The sequence below is a fragment of the Mycena indigotica genome, assembly GCF_014461135.1.
Source record: "Mycena indigotica strain 171206Taipei chromosome Unknown Mind.scaff0007, whole genome shotgun sequence".
NCBI classification, from domain to species: Eukaryota; Fungi; Basidiomycota; class Agaricomycetes; order Agaricales; family Mycenaceae; genus Mycena; species Mycena indigotica.
The window spans coordinates 4,071,252-4,080,836 of NW_023503006.1; the positions used below are offsets into that span (position 1 = coordinate 4,071,252).

Genomic DNA, 9,585 nt, shown 5'->3' on the forward strand with positions numbered 1-9,585 from the left:
CTCGCAAATCGGCTTCGTCACCGCTTACATCATCCTCGTCTCGCAAAACCTCCAAGAACTCGTCATGGGCATCACCCATTGTCTCATGATCAAGCTGATCCCCATCCAGTACTTCATCCTCGCACAACTCGTCATATTCCTGCCAATATTCCGCGACCTTGCCACACTCAGCTCAACAGCGGTGGTGGCTGACGCGTTCATTCTCGTCGGACTGTATATCTTTGGGTCAGAAATTTCGATTATCAGCCAGCGCGGGATTGCGGACGTGAAGATGTTCAACCCGAAGGACTTTTTACTATTCATGGGTGTAGCGGTCTATTCGTTTGAGGGTATTGGCATGGTCATACCAATCACCGATGCGATGCGGGAGCCACACAAGTTTCCCAAGGTACTGACAGGCGTTATGTGCATCGTCTTAGTCCTCTCTGGCGGAGCTGGTGCCCTTGCCTATCTCACTTTCGGCTCAGAAGTCCAGACGGTCGTGCTGGTCAACCTTGACGCGGAGAGCAAGATGGTCCAGTCTGTCCAGTTTATCTACTCGATTGCCATCATGCTCTCCGTGCCCTTGCAACTATTCCCCGCCATCCGGATCATGGAGAACGGGCTGTTTACGAGGAGCGGCAAGGCGGACTTCCGGGTTAACATGCGACAGTGTTCTTCGCGGCAACCTTATTGCCCCGACGCGGCTGGTAAGTCACTGTTAGCAACCAGAATCTCATTTTCAAGTGCGCTCACAGTCAGACCGGCAAGCTCCGCCATCTACTACCAAGGACGACTACTAACTGCGGGTACACAGGCCCGGGGACAACCCACCAATAACTGCGGCAAACGACATCATTGCTCGGCGCAGACGAATATGGCGCCGTTGTGGCCTGCAGCAATCCGCGCGCACATGACAAACAACGGCATTGCTCTTAGCCCTGCCGCGAATGGCGAACTGGGCAGGCATTGGACATGTACAGGCCAATATACCGGTAAGCCCATTATTTTGAGCCCCAAACTCACCTCAACGTATAGTTGCTCGCACTGGCAGGCCGGATCGATCGACGGAAAACCGGGACAAGTCGTGCTGGGGCCGACTTGTGTTGCTGGTCGCGAAACGACGCTCTAGCGTCGAATAAACAGGTTAGTGCACTCCTTTTGAAGCTTAAACCCCACACTCACCAGTTTCGTGCTCAACGCAGGGCGCGACCGGCTTAATCGGCAATTGGTGCAGTTGCAGCCTGAAACCCGGAGGTAAGTGAGTTATTCTGGACCACGAATTCACCTGAATGTATAGTTTCTGGAGAGACAACTCGACGGTCGGCTCCATCGGCGCAACAAGTCGTGCTGGAGGGAGATTCGGCGGGTCGTCACGGCAAACGATGCCATAGCGAGCGTCTAATAAGCGGGTGGGCGAGTTGTCAACGCTCATTTTGGAGCATATACTCACCTTCATGGATAGTTTCTGGCTCTATCGGCGCAAAACTGGGCAAACCAGTGCAGCCATATCACGTTCTACAGCGAAGCGGCGTCTTTGCTTTCAGTCACGCTTGAAGGAATGGAATCTGTTCCGACATGCATCTGTGTCGACAATGCTGCTCGAGGGGTGACAGTCTTAATCTCGCGCTCACCCAGTTCGACAGCCCCATGGGTATTTCGTTAGATACCGGCTTCTCGTTTGCATTATCTGCTGTTCTCTTCAAGGGCCTGCAGACCTCGATCGTGAAGGAGGCGGCGGAGAGTGTGCTGCTGAATGTGATGATGTGGCGATATCTTCTTAAAGGCGAGGTTAATGGCTTTAGGGATGCCTTGTCGGCAGGGGAGCTTGGCTACTTCCTTGCCCTGCTGCCTGTGTCGGCCACACACATGTCCTATTGGAGGCTGGTTAAGGAATTCAACATCGGCGAGTTCCTACCCAAACCTATGGGTTATCAGGCATTATAGATTATCTGGGCTATGGGTTATGTAGACTGTAAATTGATTAGGTCAATATGCCAGAATGTTTGGACTTGAGTATGGAGAGATGAATTTAAATAGTGGTATATATGAAATCCTAATCAGAATCCCAATCAATGATAGTCCTAGAATCTGATCACAATATTCCAGGCTGGAACATGTGATATATTCCAGGCCGGAATATTGAATGAAAACATGTGGCAGATTGAGAATATTCCACGGATCTGCCCAACATTTTCCGGGCTGTCATATACATGGCAGATGGTGAGAAAATTGAGAATATTCCACGGATATTCCTGTCATATTCCAGCCTAGAAAATAGAATGAATACAGCCTGTAATATTCATAATATTCTCAACATATTCCAGGGCGGAATATGCTCCATTGCCCGCAGTGACATCAAGGGCGGCCATGCTCGCTTCCCAGACCTCCTCAAGCCCTCGTGGTCATCGACACGACTGGCGTTTTCACACTCGATGTCAGGTAAGGCACTTTATCGCTGCGAGACCACCCTAACTAACGATGGGTGTTAGATTGTGTGGTTGCTCAAACTCGTTGCAATATGATTCGGTCGCGCAACTTATGGCCAATCGATGGTATCCCGCGACGGTTAACGAACTGGGGACATGTGCTACCTTTCGCGCGCTGAAGCTATTTCGACAACTCAATGTCGTAGGCAACGTCAGCGCTCACGACTTCGTCGGGACCCTTGAGCGGTTGACAGATCCTACGAAACTGGGTAAAACTCCAGTAGGTCCAAGTCTCTTTGACCGCAAAATGTCCTGATGTAAGGCCACAGGATCGATATCGATCTTTCAGTCGAATGGCAAGGCAGTATGCCTTCCTATTACGTCTCAAGCGTGCGGGTGTTGGCCACGAAAACAAGTCATGGAACCCTTATGCCGGCGGGGCAACTGAAGCCCTAGAGCCTGGGCGTATCGCCGTGCGCTGCTGGGCTTGCCCCCGCCCTGGCGTGAATCTTCCTGAAGGATGGGAGAATTGTGACCCGAAGGATGAGTATGTGGACCAACTCAACTCACCAAAATATCTTGTTAATAACTCAGTCAGGTTTCTCTACAGCCTAATGCTGGCGCTAGACGCCAACTTTCGCTTGAAAAACCGCATCCGAGCGAACGAAAGACAGGATGATTCGCTTGGATCCGGTTGGGGCTATTTTGTGGACGATGAACCTTACCGAGAGCATCTGCGCGACTACGTCGCTGAAGAAGACGTGAGTTTTCTTTTTTACGATATGACTGGTCTGATGACTGCATATAGGTTAGTACCTGTATCGCCTTTGCTGCCTTGATGCAGAAGGAAACTCGAATGACGACGGGTCTTCGCGTTTCAGGAGTTGGTGGATGTGTATGCGCCAGACATGGTGTCATTCGTGCTGGGGGACTTGGTGATCTACAGAAGGGTGAACGGTACGTTGTATTATGTGCCGTTTCTATCGTTCGCGACTAATTTCAGACGGCAGTTACGCAAATATGGACTACATCTTTATGCATGCTCTGAATGATGCCCGGGTCAAGCGTTTGGTGGTGTCGTATGACATTGTCTGCCAATGGAAATTGTACCTGCGCCAGAGAGTCGTGAACATCTTGGCACAATCAAATATCCCCCCGAATCTCGACTCTTTCAATATCGACTTCGCACTTCCAGTTTGGCATGCAGCGGCGCACGAAGAAAGCTGTCAGAACTCAAACTCTCTCAGTTACACGGTTGGCGTTGGACGCACCGATGGCGAGAGTATCGAGCGGACTTGGTCCATTTTGAACCCAGCCAGTTTTGCAACGAAGGAAATGGGTCAAGGCAATCGACACGACACCATCGAGGACCGGGTCGACCACATCAACTTCGAGAAGAACGTTGGTCAGGGTGAGTCATTCGAGGCTTTGAGGTTCTGCTTGTTAACAAAATGTAGCTCGCAATTTGGCCCGAAAGCTTATCATCTCTGTTGCGGAGCGCGACCAACAAATTGCACAGTTTGTCGAGGTCGATAACAGCCTGGAGCCACGAGTTCGACGGGAGTGGATGCAGAAAGTGAAGGACTGGTTGGCCGACAAGAGTAAGCCAAACCCATACATCGTGGCCGGAGGCAAGGATGGTACGATATTAGATCTGAATACTTCTCAAATGCTGATTATATGATCCGTAGCTGGACCATCGGAAGCGCAGGTTGCGGCGGAACTCAAGCGTGCGGAGCTCAAGGAAGCGCGAGAGGGGAGAGGCGATTTCCTCGAAGGTACAACCACTGCGACTGCCTTTGTCAAGGCCCTACTGCACTTGGAGGACCTCAAGTACGTGTTCCTGCTTGTGTCGTGTTGGATGTTCGATGTGAATTCCTCACAGGCGTCGCATCAAGACGGAGGTCCGTGGTAGCTCGAGTCCTTCTGCCGAGCGTGAGGTCCAAATTGAAGAACTTCGAGTTTCTTTCTTCAAGAAGCTCAAGACGCTTCGCAACCAGCAAGAAGTCTTTATGCCTGGGGTCTCAGCGCTGCGACAAGCGGAAGAGGAATGTCGAGATGCGGATCGTCCACCCATCAAGGCGGAGGACGTAAAACTGTGGCTTCCGTCGGATTTGACTGAGAGTCAACGAGGGAGGGCCAGCCGGGCAGCGCTATCGACGTTGGAGGCCAAGCTGCGAGAAGCGCAATGTGGTGACGCGTTATCGCATATTCGCAACCTTCTCTACACCAAGACCCATATCATTCACCATCGCAATTCCCACCTCCGTCGGTCAGCGCGCTACAACTCGATCGAGCACACTCATATCGCGTGTCACGGACCAAATAATGCGGGAGGCTACTAAATATCGACAAGCAAGAGCTGCTCTGACACGGCTAATGGGGGCTCAGTATCGCGCAGACCTGGCAGAGCTCGCTGACAGCGATCTGAATACAAGGGGCGAGAAGGATAGTGATTCGGCATCTAGGCTGCAATTGGGACGAGTGGGTGAAAGCTGGCGCGCCAGGAATGAGCCTTCTGCTTCCGCAAGTGGGGCTGTCTCGTGGATATGGAAGACGGTTGTGGGGGAGGGTGAGGAAACGAGGCTTCATGAAGGTAAGGATTTCATTTCATGTCCAATGATGTTCAGACAATGGGTTGATTGCTTTTAGCTGTACGGGTCAGATGGACGAAAACGTTAGCGCGACGCGATCGCTGGATTGAAGAGGTGCGATTGCTGCGGGAGGAAATGAAACGAGTGCTTCGGAGCTTGCGGGCAGTCCAGCAGACATGGCAGGAGCGCGTCGAATGTGGTCGTGCAGTGGTACCTGAGGTAGCTACGGGCTTGAAAGCATACGCGAGGAAACAGGTGGCCCTGCATCAATGGATAGCGGAGTGCTTTGTGGCGGAGTGGACGAAACCGGGAAAAGCAGCGGTCGAGACTGTCCTGCGGCTTGATTTGGGGACCTACGAGCAGTTGCTCGTGAGGGACAGTGAAGAATTGGGACTGCGAAGCGTAGAGGAGAGCATTAGCGTAGATACTAGAACCATAGCTGAATAAGCAGATTATCTTTGACAACGCCAAGAGGGAATAGCTGGTGTGGTGTAGGGGCTGAATAAGCGGCCTCAGCTGCCAGGCTGCCGGGTGATCTAGTTGATGGATCACTCTATTTGATGCACAATCAAAAGGATACCATGCCGCAAGGTGTTATCAGCGGCCAACACAGTGTTCCTGGGGGGCAAAGGGCAGCAGCGACTAGGAGTTGCTAGCCTAGGAGTATCTAGCATTGTAGCCTACGGCTATTCTAGAAACTGCTGGGACACTAGCCTAAAGGTTACACCTACGGGTGCGACGATAGAGAAGTAAAGAGTTAAGTTGCTGCTACGTGACTTGGTCACGTCTACCGTTACATAGCATGTGACTACTGATCATGTGTCTACTTCGTTATCTGATATATCCATGGCGCAATTCTGAGTCGTATCGAGTAGTAGTGAGCGATAGCCCGTCACAGGAAGTGTGCTCACTTCTCGGAGTGCCACACCACGGTCGACACAGTAGGAGCCGCCCGCCTCTACTACCGGAATGTCTGGTGGCACCACGGGACTCCGGAAAAGTACGTCTCCGACCGCGGCTCACAGTTCATCGCAGACTTTACCTGAGAACTTTGGCGTCTAATCGGCATCAAACCTGCCACGTCTACCGCGTATCACCCACAGATGGATGGCCAGATGGAGCGCGTCAACCAGGAGTTAGAGCAGTACCTGCGGATCTTCACCAACTATCAGCAGGACGACTGGGACGAGCTGATTCCGGCCGCGGAGTTCGCCTACAACAATCACGTTCACTCCTCCATGCAACAAGTCCCCTTCATGACGGACACGGGACGACTCCCGCGCATGGGCTTCGAACCCGGAGTCCATTCCGCTATGGAGTCCGTGAATGAGTTCCGCGACCGGATTGCCACTGGTGTTGCCGAAGCCAAGGCCGCGCTCACTAAGGCCAAAGAGGAGTACAAGCACTACTACGACCGGAAACGCACTCCGTCTCCGGAGTTTAAGGTTGGCGACCGTGTTTAGCTGGATGCCTCTGACATTAGGAAGACCCGCCCCTCGGAGAACTTCTCCCACCGCCGCCTCGGACCATTCAAGATAGTTGCGGAGATCAGCAAAGGCGCCTACAAGCTCGACCTCCCTCCGTGCTACTCAAAGCTCCACCCGGTCTTCCCCCGTCGTCAAGCTTGAGCTCGCTCAATATGACCCCTTCGACGGATGCCCCCGGCTACGACCAGCCCCCTCCGGACCTCAAGGACGGAGTCCCGGAGTGGGAAGTAGAGGAAATCTTGGACGCAAGGGTGAGGTATAAACGGCTGAATTACTTCGTCAGATGGAAAGGCTACGATGTGTCGCCTGACCAGTGGGTCCGCTTCGACCGCGTCTTCGCCCTGGAGAAAATTGCGGAGTTCTATCATAAGTACCCTGGCAAGCCATGGTACATCACCTCTGCAACCTTCGACTCGATTCCATTCCGGTCTATGCGTCGGGACGCCGCATTAAAAGGGGGGGTGATGTCAGGGGAACCTCCCTTTCGGCCCCTCGGAGACGATTCCAATTCCGGTTCCGACTCCGGTCTGGTCCTCCATCTCGCGCGCACAATCACCGATCTGTCAACGCCCTCCCAACGGTCGCCCTGGGACCTTGCCTGCGACGCCGCCCAGGCCTTCTGTGCCGCTCAGTGGCAGCTACGGACAAGCAGTATATAGTCAGCTCCCTAGCAGGCGGACTCTTAGAGTTTCTTCTCTTTGGATCCTATCCTGCTAGGTCAGCTTCATTTGTATTTGCTTACCAATGTTCACGCTTTGGATCCTCCCCTGCTAGGACCTTGATCTCAGGCCTCCGGGGTTGCCCTTACAACTCTTTGAAATTCATTGACTCTTTGCTGAGATGAGAACCTAGTAGTCTGTGCGTTTTGTTTGCCCTTTCCTGTCCACAAATAAGTTTAGGTAATAATAAAATATCAAGCACCTACCTGATATTGTTGATAATAGAGGAGAAGAGATACTGTTATTCTCCTCATCTTCACTACTTGACTCATCATCCTCATCTATTATCCCCATGTCTGACTGCATAGATATGGCTAATTTTTTTATCAGTATTTACCATCTGATAAAAGCTTAAACAAATGAAGATAATAGCCTGATAATTGTGTTGAGGTCATTTCTATGCAAATTTAAATAAGCTATAGCTCCATAAAAAGATTAATAACCTTCAGACCATCTAAAGATTCATCAGAGAAACTTACAAAACCTAAGCAGTAGAAAAAAAACCTTATACTAGAACCTGTTATGTTATTAGTAAGTATATATTTGCAGACATACTCAGTTCTTGTTCATATCCAATAAAGTCAGAACTACTAGATTCATGCATATTGACACAATTCAAGAAAAGAAGATAACTATCAGTTTGATGATGATCAATAGATCAGATTTTCCATCCAACTTCCTCTCATTCTAGCAGTCACTTTTCTACATTACTGTAGGAATCTCCTGGCGTCTGCGCATATGATACAAGTATACCTGCATAAATCTAATTATAAATATGTCAAGTAGCTCAATATCAAAAATCATATAAACTAACCTTTTGGCTGCTAGCCGTGCATGAATTGTCTTTGTTGTTGCAAGATAGGGTATAACCTTTCCCAATCCAATGACAAATATCTCTCCTCGCTAAGAAATCCCACTGAAATGTTTGATTCCACCATTGATTGGAGAAGTAGCAGAATAGTAGCCAGAGACTAGAAAGCGCTCTCCATAGATTTCTAAAACAGCATCTGCAATCTGAGCAGAGGTTGTCTGAAATATTGTCTCTATGACAGGGACAGGGAGTTGCTTAATCCGGATAGGCATATAGGCAAGCTCAACATTTCCAGCTAACATAGATGCTGTTGAACCCTGACGAACAGGCTTTTCAGTTCTTGCTTGAACTACTTTTCCATAATTGTTTGTAAGAAGCCAGGCTTTAACCCGGATATGGCCTATCTATAAAATGTCTAGTTAGCTAAATTTTTCAATACATATACAAGCTTATATATAGCTACCTGGATAGGAGCTGCTGGTCTGTTGCGTAAAATGGCCATAGTTATACTGTCTTGGGTGAAAGAAAGCAACCTGTATTGAAAGAACAACATGAGGCTGATAAAAAAACATAAGGCTGATTGGACATTTAAGCAACAATATCTGACTTCTACACACGAATGAAACTCTTAAGACCTATGCAGCAACAGCTAACAAAATAGATAAGCTGTTTTGAAACAGTTGTTGTAAACTGGTATTCAGCTCCAACTTGTTTTGACTATTGTCCTTAAGGACTATAAAGTCAAAAACTTCCAAGCTCTTTGCTAGGAGATTCTTGTTACGGTCCACAAAGAAGGATGCAATAGCAGTAGTAGGAAGTTGCTCTTGTGTAATTGTAATAGTCAGTATTGAAAGATTAGGACAGCTACCAGTAGCCAAAAACTCAAGTAATAACCAGTCTTTCTCCCAAAAGATGTCATGCACTTCAAGATTTGTTAGTTGCTGCATTGTTTTATTATCCAGGAGGTCTATAGCATACTGCTGTGCTCCAACCTGCTGAATGCATAGATAAGTTAAACAGCAAGCTGAACGATCACATAGAGATATAATCTGCTTGTAGGTTGCTTGATCTACAAGATCTATGTCCAGATAATCCAAGGCTGGTAAAATCAAGCTTTTCATTGCACCAGAGTCATGATTAAGCATTTTTTGATGCACAATGAGTGTTGTTAAATTGCTTAAGTATATTGTTTGAGCTTGTACATTGAATGTTGATTGGACAGCAATCTCAAGTTGCTGCAGCTGCGGAGTATGTTGTAGGATTGAAAATAAAGCATCTGCTTCATTTTCTTGAAAATTAAGTGATAGTAGCTGATTCCAAGGAACCTTGACCTGAGCTGCTGATAGATGCTTAAGTGTAAGAGTATCAAGCTTTAAGCAATTTTGAAATGCAGATATGACAAAAGAGGACTCTTGAGGATCAGCCTTCAAAGAAAGACTCTCTAAGATAGACAGTCTGTCAATAGACAACTCTGCAAGACCCTTGACCATAGCTAAGTCAATAGTGCATGAAAAACTTTTCCATGCCCTTGGGCTCTCAAAAAGCAGATTAAGAATTTCAATATGC

At 48.9% G+C, this 9,585-nt stretch overlaps 2 protein-coding genes across 2 annotated transcripts; both read left to right on the top strand.

Annotated features, from left to right (window-relative positions):
• Positions 1-2,460: 2,460 nt before the first annotated feature.
• MIND_00892300 (uncharacterized protein) lies at positions 2,461-4,753 on the top strand (the record flags this gene model as incomplete). Its single annotated transcript, XM_037365571.1, has 8 exons — positions 2,461-2,688; positions 2,738-2,955; positions 3,007-3,169; positions 3,217-3,365; positions 3,419-3,819; positions 3,866-4,048; positions 4,100-4,241; positions 4,294-4,753. 8 exons carry the CDS (start codon positions 2,461-2,463, stop codon positions 4,751-4,753), a joined length of 1,944 nt encoding a protein of 647 aa, XP_037218813.1.
• Positions 4,754-4,787: 34 nt separating this feature from the next.
• On the top strand, positions 4,788-5,449 carry MIND_00892400 (uncharacterized protein; the record flags this gene model as incomplete). Its single annotated transcript, XM_037365572.1, has 2 exons — positions 4,788-5,004; positions 5,061-5,449. 2 exons carry the CDS (start codon positions 4,788-4,790, stop codon positions 5,447-5,449), a joined length of 606 nt encoding a protein of 201 aa, XP_037218814.1.
• Positions 5,450-9,585: the final 4,136 nt, after the last annotated feature.